Genomic DNA, 20,463 nt, shown 5'->3' with positions numbered 1-20,463 from the left:
GCAAAACATATTTCCGTATTAGCCATGTTTCAAAAGAAAACACACGCAAAGAGCAAGAAAAATAAAGTTTAAAAAGTGTGCTTCAGTCTGCACTCAGGGTTTATCAGTTCTCTCTCTGGAGGTGGTAGCGTTCATTTTTGTCTCGTATCATTGCCTTGATCAGAGTAACTACATTGAAAGTTGACTATTGTTACAATATTGCTGTTACTGTGTACAATGTTCTCCTTAGTTCTGCTCATTTTATTTTGTGTCAGTTCAAGTAAGTTTTCCCAAATTTTTCTGAAAGCATCCTGCTTGTCATTTTTTATAGCACAATGATATTCCATTACATTCATATATCACAACTTGTTGAGCCATTCCTCAATTGATGGGCATTCCCTCAAGTTCTAGTTCTTTGCTACCACAAACAAAAGCTGCTATAGTTTTGTACATGTGGGTCCTTTTCCCTTTTTTATGATCTCTTTGGGATATAGACCTAGTATTGGTATTTCTGGATCAAAGGTATACACAGTTTTATGGCTCTTTGAGCATAGTTACACTTTCCAAAATGTTTGGAGTAGTTCACAACTCTACAAATAGTGCCTCTGTTTTTCCACATCCCCTCCATCATTTGTCATTTCCTTTTTCTCTTTGATAACTTTTTAAATTTTCCTTTTTTTTGGAGGGGGAAAGGCAGGGCAATTGGGGGTAAGTGACTTGCCCAAGGTCACACGGCTAGTAAGTGTGTCAAGTGTCTGAGGCTGGATTTGAACTTAGATCCTCCTGACTGCAAGGCCAGTGCTCTACTCACTGCACCATCTAGTTGCCCCTGATAAATTTTTAAATAGTCACTTGTACATACTTACCAGTAGTCCTGATAAGTGGGTTAGGATAGAACTGTGGCCTGTGTGCTGCTGTGGCCCTGAGGAAAAGCAGTCTTTCTCCTCCCTTCAGCTCCAACCCTAATCTTGAGGAATTAATCAGAGAGCCTTAGACCCTTCCGCTTTCCCATGCTCCCTAGGGCTTTACACCTTCAGTTTAGTTTTTAGTTTGGTAGGCAATACAAAGCAGGCATTCACACATGGTGGTCAGAAGAAGTGATACAAGGACACTCTCAAGGTCTCTCTGGAATTGATTGCAAGACATGGGAGACCTGGCTCAGTGTGGTGTGCCCAGGTCAAAGAAGGTGCTATGCTGTATGAGGGAAGCAGAATTGCAGTAGCTCAAAAGAAATGTGAGATGCACAAATTTAGAAACATCTCCACTCCAAATGTTCACATGGACTATTTGTGCCCGACCTGTGGTAGAGCCTTCCAAGCTCATATTAGTCAGATCAGTCACAGTCAGACACACTGCACCTTGACTCTGACATAGTGATGTCATTTTGGTCCGCTTTGAAAATGAAGGACAACAACCAACCAACCGGGACTTGTCAACACTAAACTATTAGGGCAGTCTCTTCTGGAATCTAGTTTCTTGTGTTTCTATAATGCCCTGGTTTTGAAAGAAAAGACATTTAATGGGAGGAGTGGGGGGAGAGTTATTATTCAGTTCAAAACTTTGTTAAAACCCTGCTGTGCTCAGAACACTGTGTTAGACAGTGGAAAAAATATAAAATTTAAATAATGGCCTTCGCCATTAAGAAGACAACTGGACACGAAACCAGGCAACTATAATACACATTTTGCATGATATTATATCAGAAGAGGACAGAATAAAGTGTTATGTGTGAGGTTATGAAGTGAGGAGATCAATGAAGCATTCCAGAAAGATTTCATGGAGCTGATGGTATTTGAGCTGGTCTTTAAAACACGGGTAGAAATTTATCAAATATGAGGGTAGAGAACAATACCACTGCACACTCATCTAACTGACAAAAATAATCAGAATTATGTTCTTGTCCTGGTATTATCCTCTCAAACTGCCGAGATCCACTTGCTTCCTTCACAAGTTGTCCATTGGAAAACCTGTATTTCAGCTCCAAAATATATTTGGTGTTTCTGTAAATGTAGCCAATGAACTTTATTAACATATAGCCCACACACACTACTGAACTTTGACAATAAACAAACATACAACAAAATAAAGCAGTATTAAATGAGCCAGTGCATTATACTGGAGGATTTTTAGAGCTACACATTGGCAGGGAAGGACAATGTAAGGTGTTCCCTTACAGGGAAGTTTTACATTCTCTGCATGTTAAACACTGATGCCTCATTACTTCTCTCTATATCAATTTATTATTTTACTTGAGACAAATTTGAATAACTAACCTGTTGCCCTTAGCCAGTGCTGATCTTGGCAGATAGAGTAAGTAAACTAAAACCCCAAGCAATGTACATTCCTTGGCTGAGAGTCAAGAGCCTGGGTTTTAGTTTGAATCTGCCATTAGCTAGCTGTTTGACCTTGGGCAAATCTGTATCCTGGCATACCGCAGCTTCCTTAACTGGTTCCTTTTTAAAGACTAAGTCTCCCCAACTTGTACAGGTTTAGAGTGCAGGAATTAATTATGGACCAGTCCCACTACTGATTAGCATGGGAATTTTGACATGCTCTGATTATGACCTGAGTCCTTCCTTGGGCAACATGGTGGTCACCCACTCTCAGAGGCTTATCATATTGATGCCAGATTTGGTGTGGACAGTTGATCAGCTTAGCCCAGCATTCTCAAACTCAAGAGATCCTCCAGTTCCAGTTTCCTTGGTAGTTGGGATCACAGGCACATGACACCATTCCTGGGCAGTTCATTTATCTGTAAAATGAGGAGACTAGATTGGAAGACCTCTCTGGTCATGTTTGTCTCTAACATTTTGTGAATCTCAGTCTTACTGTTATTAAGGAAAGAAATAATGTTAGACCTGTATTTTCATTTCTTCCTCTTCTAGGAATTGGCTCTTATCTGCTATGCTGATAAGACATCTTACCCTTAATTTTCCCTACTTTCTGTATAAATAGGAAATAATATCTGTTGCTTCATGGAGAGGAGAATAAATGAATCAAATCTATGAAAATGGTGGGGGGGGCAGGGTGAAAATGTCACTTGGCAAGAGACTGGAGTAAAAAGGTAAACCAGAGAGATGACCAAGAAAATGGCAACATACTGTATGCTGTATGTCAGGAAAGAAAATGAGGAGTTCAAGAGTGATGAGCAGGCAGTAATACCATCATCATGGATCAGGCTCTTCTATCATAGGACCAGATCAGAAGGAGTGTCCCCCCAGGGATTGAATCTGGAGTCATTCTCAATTCCACAGGGATGGCTGTCTTTCATTTCTTAGGGATGTCAAGAACCTCTGTGCCTCAAATAGGGGAGTTGGACAAAATGACCTTTGAAGACCCTTCCAGTCCTAAGATTGTATGATTCTGTGCTCAGCAGCCATAGTAATAGCTAACCTATGTTAAGTTACACTATTATAATGGCATTTTATGCTTGAAAAAGCACTTTTCTTATAATACCCCTCCTTTTTTTAAAGATGAGCAGAAGCGTGATAGATAGAGAGCAGGCTTTGAAGACGGGAAGACTCAGGTTCAAAACTCTCCTCTGACACATAATGTCTGTATGACCCTGGGCAAGTCACCTAATCTCTTGGTGCCCCACGCAGCTCTCTGAGACTTTGAATTGCAGAGACAGAGCAGATGTGAATTGGTAGATGGAGTTTTCTCACACATTAGAATGGGAGCTCCTTTGGCCTTTCTCTCTGTCTCCAGCTCTTGGCCCAGTACCTGGCACACAGTAAGGGCTTAAAAGACGCTTCTTGTTGAGAGCTCTCTGTACCAATGCAATCACAGGTCCAGGGCCCAGTCCTCTATTGAACATCTACTATGTGTGAAGCTTAGTGTTAATCAGTGAGAATAGAAAGTGTGTAGAAGATGATGCCTGCTTCCAGGGAACTTAAGACACATATATCAAAAAGGTATCAATTACTAAGTGATAGTGAGATATTAACTGTTCAGGAGGTCAGTGTAGGGAGAAAACTCTATGGAAGAGCAGCCTTTTTGCAGGTATTAAAGAATGAGCAAGCCTTTAGGTAAAGGAAGAGAAGGGACAGAGAAGTATTTCAGAGGAGGAGAAAAGAGTGAACAGAAATGAGAGTGATTTGGATGACAGGAGGCTGCCCCATGTGTTTGGAGAACTGGGAGAGATCACTTTGGGAGCTGGGCTGGACATCCTCTGAGGTCCCTTCTCCCCTAAAATTCTGTGAACATTGGAGTTTGCATCAGGCATGGTAAAGTGCTCTGAAGGGTGAAGCCAGAAGCACAGGACAAAGAATCCTTGTCATTCCGAATCTTCACATTCAGCTTTATTCATCTCTCAATCAATATGACTGTGAGATCCAGCTAAGCTCTACATTGTGAGACCATTTCTGTCGTGAGGTACCTTGGGCTCCTCTAACTTTGCTTTTTTCTCCTGGTGTCAGTCACTTAAACTCAGTTTACTCACCTGTAAAATGAGGACTGCCTACCTAGCTACCTCACATGTTTCAGACAGTGTCAGAAAACATATTTAAAGCTTCTTAGAGAAAGTGTCCATCAATACGTGATTATCATAAATGCTTATAGAGCCATGAGGTAAAATATAGGAACAGCAGATTTTAAAACTTCATTTTAAAGGGGGAAATTGAATAATAGATGATTTGCCTAATTTCTTGTTCTTGACTTCTTATATTCCAAATATTAGATGAGGGGTTTTCTTAACCTGGGGTCAATACCATTGAAAAAAAAAGTAAATTGTTTTTGATAACTGTATTTCAATATACTTGGCCATCGTATGCATTTTTAAAATGCCACTCTGAGAGGGGCTGCTAAAGGGGGCTATGACCCAGGAAAACATCCAGAACCACTGCACTAGATGGTTCATTTTCCCCCTGGTGCCTTTCTTTGCTTAAAATTCCTGTCCCTTATCCCTGCCTTAATCATCTCAACCCACTAATTCTATGGAAACAGGGCAATTCATCCCTTTAAAAAGAAGCATCCATTGTAGAGCTTTTCATTCTTGCCTTCTCCTCCCTGCTGTAGGCCATTCTGTCCAACAAAGGCAGCATCGATGCCCTCTTTAATTTGGACCCTCCAACGACACCTTTGGGATCCTGTTTCCTCTTTAACCCCAAGGAAGGCATCGTGGAGCCTTCGGGGCTACAAACCATACAGATTTCCTTCAGCTCCAGCATCCTGGGGCACTTCAAGGAGGACTTCCTTTTCAATGTCAATGGATCCCCAGAACCTGTGAAACTGACCATCAGGTAAGGGGCTTGAAGCTGGGCTTTAAACGCTGGGAAAACATCAGCTTTCCGGAACGTTGCTCTTTTTGTTAACACTTTCCCCATGGCCAGGTGGAACCACTACTGGACTTTGCTACGGATGCTATCCTTGGGAAGAGCAGTGTGTGGCTGAGCCGCTAACTCAGACTTCAGTGACCTTGTTTGCCGATATTTAGCAGAATGCCACCTTCCGTACTAACTGCCCTTTCTCTGTTTGTGTTCTGAGCAAGGAGACTGTGACTTACCCTACCAACCTTTGTTGTTTTGTATGAAGATGAGATCTTATTAGTCACAGAGCACATTGTGCTTCAGTTAGAAAAAAAATCTGGGACTCTCTGCATTCATTTATTTATCCAGCAAACATTTATTGAGCTTTAGGTACTTTTCTAAAAAAAAGTAGAGAATCCTGCTTCTGCTCCTCAGTATCTGAGTGATCGCCCTTCTCTGGGCCTCGGTTTCCTCATTTGTAAAATAATGCGAGGCCCTTCGATTAGGCATACGAATACCCTCCATACTAATAACACTTTTCATGGTGTTATTTGGTTTTAAAGTGATTTTCACCTCTGCTCTCTTATTGGATCTTCACAATAACTTTGTGACTAGGCAGGGCAAGGCCTGTTCTCTTGGTTTTTTGCCCCTGAAGGCCCCATAAATAAAGGGAGAGGTGAGAGATAGACACTCCTAGCAGATGGTTTGGAGATGGCTGGGAAGTGGCCCTCTTTGATGAACCTAGAACGTCACTGGCATACTGGAGGTTAAGTCAACTATAGAAAAAAGTGCGTGTTTATTACAAATAAAGAAATATTTAATGGTGGTAATTGCGTCCAAGCATTAGCAACAAGATTTTCCTGCCTCTGGGCATCTGGAATCATAAAACAAGGCTTATGTGTAGGTGCTTACTCTAAACATTTTTGTTTTCAATCCTTACCTATTTAGAACATTAATGTTTAAAATGAACAGGGCCACATATGAATTCAGATTTTATGTATTATATTCCTTGCACTTTCTCATTCAAAGTAGTCCCACTTTGACTTAATTCTCTTAAGATGGTTGTTTTTTTTAATGTTATTTATTTATTTATTTGGTAGCAGCTGACTAAATTAGTAGATAGGAAAATGACCATGGCATCCATCGCTCCCCCAAAGTGGTATGTAAAGTCAAGTCCTCTTGTGACCTAACCTTTCCCCAAGTGCCATGTTAATTGTAGTAATAACCAAGGACCTTCAGGTTACGCATGGTTTCATTCATTCTTTTGCCTTTTTATCTCCCCTATACAGAGGCTGTGTCATTGGGCCGACTTTCCACTTTAATGTTCCATCCTTAGATTTTGGTGATGTCTCTTTTGGTAAGTATTTCCTGAGTTTTTAATTGGGGATTCCATAGAATGCGCTTCCACCCTTGTGGGAGAAAGAGATTAAAGCCTCCATCTTTGTGTTGTGATATCCGTGGCACAATAGTTAGCTCAAAAGTGACCTACAGAATTACTACAGGGTTAAGGAACTGTTGCACCATTGCTCTTCTTGGCTATAAAGTGGTGTTTCCACAGACCAGGATGTCTCAGGGGCATTTCCCAGTTTCCCAGGTGCCATGAGGCTTGAGAGTTTTCCCGTCTCAATTTCTCTTCTCTTCCCCTATTAAAATCACAGTCTGGCTGACATACTTTACTCCAGCTGTCCACACATTCAGAATGGAGCCATTTAAATGCAGATTTTTTGACGAGCCAGGCTCAGTCCACAAAAGGCTTTTCAGAGATGATGGGAAGCTTAAACATGAAATCAATGGAGAATTGATTGGAGATGCAACATCATTCTCTGCAGAAGATTCTCTGCCCCAAGATTCTCAAGAAAACCCATTCCCTTCTCCAGCGACTTTCTATTCTTTCTGTCCTTTTGTTTTGAAATCTTATATTGCTCTCACTGGAGAGAAATGACAGAAAATTCAGAAGCAGTTCTTATGTAATGTCAATTTCTTTTTTTTTTTCTAATGTGACCATTTTACTAGAATTAGGTACTTTCTCAAATCCATGGTTATATCTTTGTTTTTTTTTTTAAAGTGTGGTCCTTTATTTTTTGTTGTGGATTTCTTTGGCAGTCTGATGAAGCCTATGGATCCTTTTTCAGAATCATATATTTAAATGCATAAAATAATATACATCACATTACAAAGGAAACCAATTATACTGAAATGAAGATGTAATTTTTTTTGCCCTTCAATTTTATGGATCCCCTGAAATTTATCCCCAACCACTCAGGATCTCAGGTTAAGAAGAACCTCTCGTTTAAAGCATTAATTACTATTTAATTGGCTTATAATGAGGAATCAGGGTAGTCTCCTTGATCACCTGGACAGGCAGTTTCTCTGGATCTAAGCTCCCCCCTGACCCCTTCAGTGGGTAGGGCTGGTCCCTTGCCAAAGAATCTATGCAGCCAGAAGCCTCTAGTTGGTCCCCTGTAGACCTCCCAGACCCCACGTGGGGAGCTCAGGTGAAAGAGGCATGCCCATGAGCAGCAAGAGCCCTCCCTTTCTTCTCCAGATGTTCAAGGGAGGAACAATTTGGTTCTTACTCTTTTTAAACTTTCTCTTGGCCTGATGGTTTGTGACTCAGCTCTTGCTTGGCCCATGGGGAGGAAAGGTGGGCGGGAACCAAACAGAAGCCTCTTTAGCAAAGGGATTCACCCACTAAAAGGAGCCAGGAGTGCACTCAGCTCCAGGGGAAGGGCTTTTGTCTAGGCATCACCCATCATAGATTCATACTGACCCGTTGGTCACCAGGGATTCTCTTAGGGATCAAAGCTTTTTTTTTTAAAATCAAAAACAGAACTAAAAGGAATTCTAGAGATCACCTAGCCAAGTCCAAGTCTTCTCATTTTAAAAGTGAAAAAATGGAGGCCCGGAAGAGAAGGACTCACTAGTTGTTAACAGAGCTAGAATATGAACCGAGGTCATCTGACTTCCAATCTCATGCTCTTCCCAAGGTGCTATGGCTGCTCATTCCCTTTGTGTCCCTTCTTGAGGAGAATCCTTCTGCTAGATCAGTTATTGGTATAAAACTGTGGACTGAGAAATGGTCCAATTCTATGGAATTCTGGATTCTCATCTCCATTTTTAACTTACACATACCAATAACAACTATTCTTTGCCACAGTTTCCTTATCTATAAAATGAGTGTGATTGTTTTCTCTAATCAAAAACAGGCATTGTAGAAAAGGGAACAGCAAATCTTGGATACGTGAATCTCCAGGCATGACAACATTTTTTAACACTTCAATATAGGCTTAACAATAAAACCATCACTCTCTACGGGGGAAAAAAATTGGGGCAGAGTGGGTAGGTCTTAGCTTAGATGGCAACTCTTTGCTAAAATCTAGATTCTGTCTCCTCCAAAACAAGAGGATTTTTTTTAAAAAAGAAGTAATTCTACATGCTTTTTTGATAAAAAAAGTGGGGGGGGGGAGTATATGCCTATGATGGGTAATCAGAATATGCAGCCAGGAAAATAAATTGGATTTGCTATGAACTTTTTTTCTTTTTGTAATTAGCTACCACTTTCTTATTGGAAGCAGATGTCCCACTGATTAATATCTGGAATGTTTTGTTTGTATTACTTTCCTCTAGATATACTTCAATAAGAATTATGGGGCAGTGGTGGCACCTATAAAATTTTACAGGCTATATTTTATCAAATTGATAAGGCATTTGATGGGAAAAGACCAGAATGCAAAGGAAGAGTTAGTATTGGAACGTTGGTGCACATTTGTGTAACGCTTTCCTGACAACCCTGTGCAGCAGATAGTGGATGTGTCATTATTATCCACAATTTACAAATGAGGAAACGAAGTCTCAGAGATGCTTACCCAGATCACTCGAGTAGCAGTAGTATTGTTAGTTGTGCCTGAGCCTTCTAGCTCATCCTCCCATACCCCTTTTCACCTCCCAGGCTGCCTCTGAAGTATTGGCCACACATTTTTCACCTGTCGGTGGTGATTTAGTCTCATTATCATACTGTGCTGGCCCCCATGACTGGCAGCACAGTTTAGTGGAGATGGATTTCTAACACTTATTGGACATTGATTTCTAACCCAGGAGTTCCGGCATTCCCTACAAGGGGATGTGTCTGGTGGACAGGGAAGGTCTGATTTGGCTTAGGTGGTGGCTAGCACTAAGAGCCTTTTTCCCTTGAGAGATTTTGTTTAGCTAAGAATTGAGCTCAGCCCTGTTTAACCATACTGAACTTGTTCTCAACACCACAGGTCAGTGGAGGGGTCCTTGACACTCTGGGAAGGCCAGGGTGGTCATAATTTGTGTGCTTTGTAAAGCAATCTGGCCTTTGCTGGTTGATCCATATATAATGGACCCTTTTTGCCCCTTGGATCACAGGAATAATAATATTACTGACTTGCATTGATAAGGCACTTTAAGGTTTACAAGATGCTTTGCATATGTTATCTCATTTGGGAAGGAGGAGGGAGCTTCATTGGCCTTCCACCCACCAACAATGAAGGGAAAAGGGAATTTTCCTAACCCTGCCCTGTTAAGTCCATGCTGCTTTGTCAGTGAGAGCCCATTAAATGTCCAATGGCTAAGGCATAGGGGAATGTGGACAAACCAGTCAAGACCATGCTTAGAGTTTCTAAGCAATGGTACTGCTATTAATCTTTGAAAATTAAAGCAAGTTATTGTTAGGACCGTAATACTAGAGCTGGAAGAGAACTCAGAGGCCAGCTCTCCCTCCCCCATTTTACCACTGGGCAAACTGAGGCCCATGGTATGCCAATGACTTGCACCAGATCACCTAAGTTTAAGGACATCTCAGAGGCTGACTTTGAACCTCTGACTCCGCAGTCAGTTTTCTTTCTCTTAAGCCATGCTGTCTCCCATTTAACTTCATGTTTTTGAGTGTTTGACTTTGCATTTGTTATGAATTCTGTGCATCAGTAAATTAGATGAACATTGCTTCTTCATCTCTTGCTTTGCTCTCCAGGGTTCCCTCATACTTTGACTTGTTCCCTCAATAACACGTCCTTGATTCCCATGACCTTTAAGCTCCGTGTCCCTGGGGATGGTGATGGAGAACCAAGTGTTACAAGTTTGGAACAGACTTTAGATATCAACAAATCGTCATGGAAGAATGAAAGTCCACCAGCGATCAAGCCACGAGAATTCACCATTAACCCTGTTTCGGGCACCATCCGCTCTCAGGGGTTTATTGCTATTCGGGTACAGCACAGAACCTTCTCAGGGAGAGGGTGGAACAGTTGATTTCATTAAAATGCCCCCTTTAGTCCATCCCAGGACTCATTATCTTGCCAAGGGTGAATGGAAACTGATTCCAGATTCCTCTTTTCTTCTGGTATTCCCTTTGAAAATTGGGCCATGTCCACACAGGCATAGGGATAAAATGGGATAGAAGTCTGTATCATCAACAGTACTTGGAAGGAAGATATTGGAAAAAATTCCATTTAAAATAACTACAAGATGTATAAAATGCTTGGGAGTCTACTGCCATGACACACGTATGCACATTCATATAACTGTATGAATACAACTTCAAAACTCTTTATGAAAATAAAGACAGACCCAAATAATTGGTCTGAAATGCAAACCTATGGCTATTTACTTCCAAGTGTAGATTTTCCTTTACCTAATCATTTTTTGTCTTTACCTGTGGCCCCTGTTGCAACCTGAAATGTTTGCCATTAGACTCTGCTATGAACCTTAGGAGTCATGAAACTCTTAACTCATGCTGAAAACTATTTCACAAAAAAAGTCATTATTTTTTCCAGAACAAAGCATTTCAAAACAATTAAGCAGAAAAGGTTATGAAATAATTACAAAGTGATTCCATGACAACATATCAATATCCAGTGTCTGAATCAGTGGCCAGATAAGATCTGGACATTAGCCCTTTGGAAATTCTTCTGCTTTAGCTTGTAGGTGCCCTCTCTAAACAGGAGCCATCTCCTGGAGGTGGTTAGACTCCCTTATTTCAGGAGTTCTAAATCTTTTCTCATTGTCATGGACCCTTTGGCAGTCTGTTGATGCCTATGGATCACTTCTCAGAATGCATTCAAAGGAAATCACTTATGTTGAAATACAATTTTCAAAAAAAATTTCAAAAACAAGTTCACCAGATCCGCATTAAGAATCCTTGCTCTCTTTTGCACTGCTCAGGGCTTTCTTTCTTGGAGAGGAACACTGCCAATTATGGAATTAAGGGCAGTGCTGAGAGACCTTCTAAATTTTGGAGGTATGATGGGTACTTGGGAAAAGCGATCTGTGTCCTGGACCCAAGGGAAGCAGGTATTACTTCTCTACCTCCACTCAGGACTAGAAATTTCTTTGTATATATTTCCTATTTACTAATCAGTGTACATATTGTACCCCACTCCCCAGTTGACTATAAACTCCTGGAGGTCAGGGACTGTTTTGTCTTTGTATTCCCAGCACTTAGCACTGTGCTCACATATATTAAGTATTTAATAGATGGTTATCAGATTTAATTCGTATATAATAGGAGTTTAATAAATACTTCTTGAATTGATTCTCCTAGTCAGGGTAGGAGGACGGGGATTAGAGAGAAGAATGGAAGAGATTTTTTAGGAGCTCGACTGATTCATACTGTTCTCCTACTCTGTCACCCCTTCCCATCAGAGGGAAAGCGACTGTTGTAAAAAGCCCAGCGTGAGTGTCTACCTTTTTATCACCAGGTAACCTTATGCTCCAACACTGTGCAGAAGTACCAGCTGGCTTTAGTGGTGGACGTAGAGGGCATTGGCGAGGAAGTACTGGCACTCCTCATTACAGCAAGGTATGGCATTCACAGCCTTTGGCCCCCAGTATCAGTATCTATCGCTCATGGCAGATGGTAGCCACAGCAACTTGGGCTCCCAACAAGCCTGAGAACCATGCCCCTTTGGACTTATTCTGCATTCATGGGCACTGAAGCTAAACCTGGTATTCAAATGACAAACAGCTAGGAAGTATCTGAGGCCATATTTGAACTCGGTTCTTTGTGACTCCAGGCCCTGCACTCTATCCACTGAGCTGCCTAGCTGCCCCCTATATATATGTATATTTCCAAAAACATTTTTTTGTATACTAATGTGTGTGCACGTTATCTCTCTTTATAGGATGTAAGTTCCTTGAGAGCAGGGACGGTTTTATTTTTGTCTTGGCATCTCTAAAGCCTTGCCCAATGGCTGGTACAAAGGAGGTACTCAGTAAATGCTTACTGATGGATTCAGCATCAGAGAATCCTAGGATTTTTAGAACCAGAAGTGACCTTTGAAATCACATGCTAGATGTTTTATTTTATAAGCAAGGAAATCAAGGTCCTGAAAGCCCAAGGTCCCATAGAGAGTGACCTTCACCCCTCAATTACATGAACTACCTTGGATTTGCCATCTTTTTCTCAGCTGATTATGCTTCTTAGACAACTCCACCTCAATGTCCTATCAGTATCTCAGCCTCCATATTCAGCATGGAGCTGATTCTCTCCTGCCCTGGGGTCACCCCTCCTCCAAGCTTCCCAGCATTCTTCGAGTCACTCAGGCTCATCACCTAAGCTTGGCATCATCCGTGGTTCTCCCCTCTCCCTCATCCCCACTGCCAATAAATGGCCAAGGATCTCTCTGCCTACCTCTTGCCTTACTCCCCTCCCTGCTCTCTCCTCACATAACCCCTCTGCTGGTTCAGCTCATGGTTCCCTCTTGCCTGTTCTACTATAACAGTTTCCCAATTGATCTCCCTATTTCTCTCTCTCCTGTTTCTAATCCATTCTCTACACAGCTGCCAAGTTAGTCTTCCTGAAGTGCCTATATGAACTCCTACTCAGAAAGAATCAGTGGCTTCCTGTTGCCTCTGGAATGAAATACAAACTCGCCAGCCCGCCACAGTGTGGCTAAGGCTAACTTACCCAGCCCTCATCTGTTACTCCCCTTTGTGCATTCTCTATTTTAGCCAAACTGGACGACTTAACTATTCCCCAAACTTAAATTCCATTTTTTGCTCTTTCCCTTGCCTTGTCCTCCTCATCGTTGCCTCCTAGAATCCTTCTGATCCTTCAAGGCTCAGCTCAGGGGTCACCTCCCCCATGAAGTCTTAAGGGAATCTTCTTGTTTTACTAGTGGTCTCTGCCTCTTCTTTTCAAAGTTTTGACCATAATAGGTATACAATAAACATTCAGTAAATACTTTAAACTGAACTAAAATGAAATCATGAGACCTTCTGAAATTTGTGGATGGAAAGTTTGGCCTGCCATGAATGGTGATGTTGACCAATAAACTGTGATAATGCTAATGTATCTCTGGGTCACCAGGTTTTTAGGTTTCTTTTGAATCTGCCACAAATACAATTTAAAGGTGGCACAACAGCAAGAGAAAAAAAAATTAGCAACTTCTTACACATGCCTAGGGCCTGGTTAAAATCAAGTATCATCCTGAAAAGAATTTGAGTAAGCTTTTCCACCTTCTGAAAATTTCCTGTCCTCTCTGTCCTGAACTGCCTTATTAGTCAATCAACAAACATTTAATTCTGTGATGGGGCCCTTTTCTAGGCACTGAGAACACAACAACAAAAGTCTCAGCCTTTGGGGAGCTCACAGTCCAGGTGAACAAGAAAACATTTGCATGGATAAACACATGTAAGGGGGTTGCTGGTGCATGCCCAGACCACATTCAATGGTGTCACCCACAGGGGAGACTGTAAAGGCTGTGCTGGAGCGAACTCAACTCTGCGCCAAAGATCCAAGTATTAATGTGCAATGTGAGAATTTCCATCTTGGGAATCGGCAAATGCTACAAATCAGGGCTTGATTTATTGGGGTTTTACAAAAATTGTCTAAATTTAGGAAAGTGCTGGAGGAAATAGTAATAATGCAGATTAAACTTAAAAGTATGTCATGGGTACTTTTTTTGGAAGGTTAGTTATTAAACACCAGCACACCACTGGTTACACATGTCAAAAACAGATACAAAAGAGACACAGGGTAGTGTAAGGGAAGGTATTACCAGCCAGGAAGCTCAGGAAAGGCATTGAACCTTGGAGGAAACCAGGGATTCTAAGACATGGAGGAGAGTAGGAAGGGCACTCCAGGCAAGAGGCCCAATAATGCAAAGGCATGGAGGTAGTAGATGGCCAAGGATGAGGAGTAGTGGAAAGGAGAGTTTAAATGAATTGTAGTGTCTATAGGAGTATATAATAAGCCTGAAATGTACGCTAGAGCTGGGTTGTGAAAAGTTTTAAATGCCAAAGTAGATTATAATTCATTCTATGATAGTAGGGAGCCACTAGACTTTATTGAGTAGGTAGTGAACCAGACAGACCTATTCTAGAAAAATCACTTTGATAGCTCTGGGTGTGGGGGTGGGGGAAGGGCTATTGTAATAGTCTAGAGAAGGTGCAGTGAGAACCTGAACTGGGGGTATGACTGTGTGAGTGGAGGAAAGATGTTGTTGTGTTGAAAGGCTGTATTGGGGATGAAGTTGGTACTTTTATACTGTTTTAGAATGATAAATTAATTGAGTCTCTTTGATTGAACCTTACTAGGTACAAAGCCCCAGGCCCAAACCCCTATCTACTAGGTGCTAAGCCAATGTGGCCGTGAAGCCCTCAGGCTCCTAAGATGAGTTGCTAAGACCAGAGCCAATAGTAGGAGCCTAAGTTCTGGTCTCTCAGATGATGTTTGGTGATGTCCAAAGACTGTATAAAAAGAGAGAACAGAGCTTTTTGCTAGAGGCTCTCACTTCTGGAGGTGCAGGACTCTGGGCAGCCACTCTAACAGCCTTCCGGCTCACCCAGATTTTGATGGTTTCTTGGTAACTATGAATTGTATTTGGTCTGTTTAGAATATGTTTGTAATCTGTTTGTATTTGCTCTGAAGTTCAGGGTGCTGGCTTTTTCACCTGAACTAAGTGAATGATATTTGTATGTTGAATTGAAATAAGATTGTTAATCCCTTAATGTTGCTTTCCTTAGTAAAGCAGATCAAAAGAACCTGGGCTTTGGCAGCATTCTTGTTGTTGGGCTCATGTTGGTCTTTCACCCCCACAGCAGCTGCTAGCTGGATTGTTGCAACAAAGGCCAGTGTTGAACAATGGTTTGGATGTTGGGGTGAGCGTAAGTGAGGAGTTAAGGACATCATGGAAACTGTGAATCTGGGTGACTAGAAGGATGTCGTGGACTTCACAGAAATAAGGAAGATTGGGAAAAGGATGGATTTGGGGGGAAAGTAAAAAAAGATAAAATCTCACTGGTTAGTCACTTCAGAAAGAAAAGGAATCAGATCTCCTGCCCACTAACCAAGGGCAATGTTTATTGTTGTTGTTTTTGCAAGAGATGAAACAAAAACAGAATGGCCTTCTGAGTGGCCAGTCCCACAACAGGCAGCCTGCTATCTCCTTTACATGGGTCAGTCTTAGAAAATTCCGGAACCTTTATCCTCTGGCTGCCCAACCACTTAACTAGGGGTTGAAAGTAAAAGGGTATGGTTCTGAGATGCCATGAAATTCCTGGATGACTTGGCTGTGCATGGCAGGGGGATTACTCCATATCAGTGTAAATTAATTGCCTAAAAACCTGATCCTTAATAATTTTACAAATTCCAGAAAAATATAGTGAGCTAAATATGAAACTTTGTCCCCTGTCCTTGTCAGTCCTCAACCTTTTAGATTAAAGATAAAATAACTATGGTCCGTTGGGTGCTGAGGAACTTAGTGGCCTTACTCTTTAGGACCCACTGACAAAATCCCCAAACTGAAAGGCAGCGTGGTCTAAGGCAAAAGGCACTGGACTGGGAGTCAGGAGACTTAGGTTGAGTCTCACGTCTGCTACCGTCGTAGACAAACGGGCAATCTTGGCGAAATGCTTTCCTCTCTCGATGCCAGTCTCCTCCCCTGCAAAATGATAGAGTTGGACCAGATCATCTTGAAGGTCCCATCTTGTTCCGACTCTAAGTTATTCCAAAATCTATTCTTTCGAGTAATATCACCCTCCCTGCTGTCCCTCCTAACTAGAAGGCGAGCAGCCTGCATCCAACTCCAAACTGTTCATTTATGGGAGGACAGGAAGGCCATAAAATAACTTAGAATTTTTTTAAGTTGATCTTTGATTGGAATTTTGAAAAAGTTGATTAAAAAGGTCCATCTGGGGAATAAAAGACCAGAGTCATGTCATGAAAGACCTCTAGCAAAATGAGCAGCTTTACCTCCTGGAGAAGGGAATCTTTTGAACCATGAATGAAGTTGTGTTCTAGAATGCCTCTTGCTGGTTCTGGGAATACCAGCTGATGGGATCTCTTCTTCCAGCATAGCTCTTCTGCAGAGGATTTGGAATTAGGGTCATTTAGATAGCGTAGGGACTTGGTAACAGCTCAGGTGTAACTGGGGGAGGCCTTTCTGAGCAGAGCAGAAGGTAAGAGCTAGGCATACTATTTGGGACCATATGCAAGGGACCCATTAGTGGGTAGGACCTCTAGCTACCCTAAGCGAGTTTATCCTAAGGAGGCCCAGATTCAAGAAGGCTGAAAAGGAGAAAATGGCAGGAAGTTGGAGCCTTTACTGACACTGACAAAGTATACAGCCTAGTAGAAGGACCCACAATTTCTCCCTGCATCCTTTGCCAAAGGGTGTTGATTAAAAAGGTAGGGGGTGGAGGGGAGGAGGTAAAAACAGAAAATGATTAATGTAGTTATCAGTGAAAAGGTACCATGTGGCATTGACAAATGCATTGTGCTTGTTTCTCTGCGTCATCTAGGGATAAACAACCTCTCCGCTCTTTTGATTCATTTAATATTCTTTCTGGAGTAGGTGCGTTGTGCCTAAACTGCGTGTGGCTAATCCGGAGCTGGATTACGGCTGCTGTTTCCTGAAATACCCTTACCAGCAAAAGGTGCAACTTATCAATGAGGATGACCTCCCAGGATGCTATGGAGTTCTCTCACAAGTACGTCACCGTCTCTGTCCCTCTCTTTCTCTCCTTCCCACTGTCCTTCTCACTTCGTCTCTGTCTCCCGCCTTCTCTCCCTATCCATCTTTTTTCCCCCAGTTTTTCAGGATGCCCTCAATGAGAGAGAAAATTCTTCCAAATAACCTCATTCTGTGGCATGTGGCGCACTGTAATCTTTGCTTTCAGTTTCAGGAGCTTCTAGGGGAGGCTTCTATCCATTCAGCCGTCCCTCCAGCTGTGGGAGTAAATATCTGCAGGTGCGATCAACTGTTAATGTCCCAGGAAAATAACCCTTGATAAAGAAGTTGTAGGACCAATTAAAGAGGCACACAGAAGGTGCACCTGCAAAGAATTGCATATAACTTTATGGGTCAGAGGAAGTAGGGAGGAAGAAGAGTCTAACTGACTGCAACTATGGCTTGAGCAGCTTGACATATAATTGTTTGGCATTCACAAAGGGAATGGCAAGACCAGAAAGATATAGACAGTTTGGGACAGAAAGGAAGAGGGAAAAGAAGTTGGTGTGGCCTTCTGCGTTAAGGCTATCTATCTTTTTGCTACCCTAGGTCTAGGAAGAAAACATTTCTGGATAATAGATTCAAAAGAATGTCAACAGGCTAGAATAAATGGGCCAAGAGAAAGAAAATAAAATCTCAAGGATTTTAAATGGAAAATTTTCTCTTTCATTTTTTTTTAAATCAGTTGCACAAGTACATTTTAAAGGAGACCTGATTTAACTTTGCAGTTCATGGGGAAGAGACGTAGGAGTCTAAATTTATAAGGATCTCAGATCTCACTGAATGCAGTGGGGCACAGCTGCATCTTGCCTTAGAAGTAGTGTCCAAATCACAGCACATAATAGGGTCACACATCTGGAACATTGTCTTCAGTTAAGGAGGGCACTGGAAAATTGGAGTATGTTCAGAAGGGTGGTAAAGCATCTAGGAGGGATAATCTAACAGAAACAATTGATGAAATAGGAAATTTAAAGCTATAGAGGCCCTCAGGGATCCTCCAAGCTGGAATCCAAGTCCACCTGCTCCAGCCCCAGCCCCAGGGCCCTCTTGACATGTATAAGATACAGTCTTTGGGAAAGAGAGGATGTGCAAAGGACATGAGGACTGTCTTTAGATTCCTTAAGGGCTCTCATGGTGTCATGGAAAGAGTGTTTGATTTGGTCAGCCAAACTCGTGTTCAAACCCTGATTCTGCCTGACACTTCCTTGCTCCCAGTGTGACTTTGGGCAAGTCTGCTAACCTCAGGTTCCTCACCTGCAAAATCAGGGGTTTGACCTACATGACCTCTCAGGGACCTTTCAGCCCCAAATCTATGGTGTTATGAGCATATGGAAAAGAGATTTGATTTCTTCTGTGTAGCACTAGAATGTGGAAAAAACAAAGCTAAAATAAACTAGGAATGATGAATGGAACTTACGGGAGAAGAGATTTCAGCATAATATAAAGAAGTTCCCAGTAATTAGAGCTTTCTAATAATACAATCGGCAGTTTTCGAAAGCAAAGTAATAAGAAGTACTCAAACAGGGACATTATTGAAGAGCTTATTAGGCTGGCAGGGAGATTGGGCCGTCAATCAACAGGTTTTTATTGTAGAATGGTGAGATTGAATCCAGGGGGACAGATTAAGCAGCCCTTGTAATAGTTCAAGATGTGAGAGGGAGCCTCCCAAAACATACCAGAACGGACCCTCTCTGGTGATTCACATGGGCAGAAAGGACACTTTCCAAAAGAAGCCAACACTCTTGCCAAAAATTATAAAGTCTCAGGTGGGTGACCACAGACCAAAGGAACACAAGTTGTATTTTCCTCTCTGTTGTCCGTTAAAGTTAAGGGATACAGAAGAAGAAAACCAAGGTGGCTAAGAAAGTCCTATTTGGGAATGGAATTTGGACTTCTGGGTCACAGCTTAAAAGGTTACAGACACCTGGCTACCAATGGAGTTTACCTAAGAAAGGCTGGCAAGACAGAGAAGTGATGCTATGGGTAGAATGCTAAACCTGGAGTCAGGAAGACCTGACTCAGGGGTGTATGAGCTGTGTGACCCTGGGCAACTCATTTAACCTCTGTGTGCTTCTGTTTCCTAATCTGTAAAATGGAGATAATAACAGTACCTCCCTCCCATGGCTGTTGTGAAGGTAAAGTGAAATAATGTTTGTAAAGTGCTTTTATAAACTAGTGTCTCACACATTTAATCAAAAGGACTTTAATTTAAGGCAAACATGAGTGCAGGAAAAAGCAGCCTCTGAATAGTCATCTGTATACCATAGAGTAGCTGTAATGAGAGAAGAAGGATAGACGTGCAGAATTGCAAAGGAGGCGACATCCAAGGCAGAACCATATAACCTCAAAACAAATGACCAGAATATGGCCTTAGTCAAAAAGAAAAAAAAAAGCAGTGTGGGTAAAAGATAGCTGGGGTAGCAGTGTACATTGAGAAGGTATATGCATGTCAAAAAGTCCAGGAACCAGGATGGAGAAGTCTAGTGAGAACACATTTGGGTAAAGATCAATGGGACTGTAAAGACCTATAGGCCCCAGGCTTCCTCTCCCAGTGAGGGGACCTGGCTTTAAACTCCTCTCCAGGTTAGGATGAGAAGGCTCCTGGCCTCAAATACGGGAGTCAGCTTCTTCTAGCATGCTCTGGCTCACTAACAACTCAGCTCAAGCACCATCTTTTGCAGGAAATCTGTCATGGTTCCCCAGCTGCTAATGCCTTCTGTTCATTTGAGATTCCTTCTACCTCTTCTAAGAAGTGAAAGAGTCAGCAGAGTCCCAGTACACACATTCAGAAGAGAGTAAGAAATGTCCAGTAGGTGGGCAGTTCTTGCTGATTAGTGGCTGATCCTCTTCTATATGTGCTGCCCTTTGGGGATGGAAGGTGGCACATGGGACCAACCAGAAGCTTCTTTTATCAAGGGGCTTACTGGAAAAATCCAAAACAAAGGCCCATCCCTATTCACACTTGATGGGATGGCTTCTGTTACTAGCTGCTAAACGGAAGAAGCTTTGTCATCTGAGTATGTATGAATTACCATTTAGACTGACAGAAAATCTGTAAGTTCAGGAAAACTGATATGAACCTGGCACAGAGGCTTGATATGGTGGCCATGGGAGACTTCATTTATCCAGGTATCTAAAGCTCTTTTTCTGCCAAAAGTTGAGCAGCAAATAATTTCTTGCCTTGCCTTAATGATAATCTCACTCTTTACAAGGTAGAAACAATAATGGAGCCTTCTCTTCCGGATCTGATTGTCATAGAAATACTG

At 41.9% G+C, this 20,463-nt stretch overlaps 1 protein-coding gene across 1 annotated transcript in view; it reads left to right on the top strand.

Moving 5' to 3' along the window:
• The window catches only part of HYDIN (HYDIN axonemal central pair apparatus protein), a 455,510-nt gene that overhangs the window by 147,776 nt on the left and 287,271 nt on the right, over positions 1-20,463 (top strand). Inside the window, exons 11-15 of the mRNA XM_036750079.1 lie at positions 4,996-5,219; positions 6,515-6,582; positions 10,219-10,454; positions 11,945-12,045; positions 17,042-17,177. Of these exons, the coding sequence (XP_036605974.1) occupies positions 4,996-5,219; positions 6,515-6,582; positions 10,219-10,454; positions 11,945-12,045; positions 17,042-17,177 (765 nt within the window). The remainder of the gene's footprint in view (positions 1-4,995; positions 5,220-6,514; positions 6,583-10,218; positions 10,455-11,944; positions 12,046-17,041; positions 17,178-20,463) is intronic.

Source organism: Trichosurus vulpecula, chromosome 3 (assembly GCF_011100635.1).
Source record: "Trichosurus vulpecula isolate mTriVul1 chromosome 3, mTriVul1.pri, whole genome shotgun sequence".
NCBI lineage: Eukaryota > Metazoa > Chordata > Mammalia > Diprotodontia > Phalangeridae > Trichosurus > Trichosurus vulpecula.
Note: the sequence above shows the minus strand (reverse complement) of the source record. Positions and strands in the feature narration are given on the sequence as shown.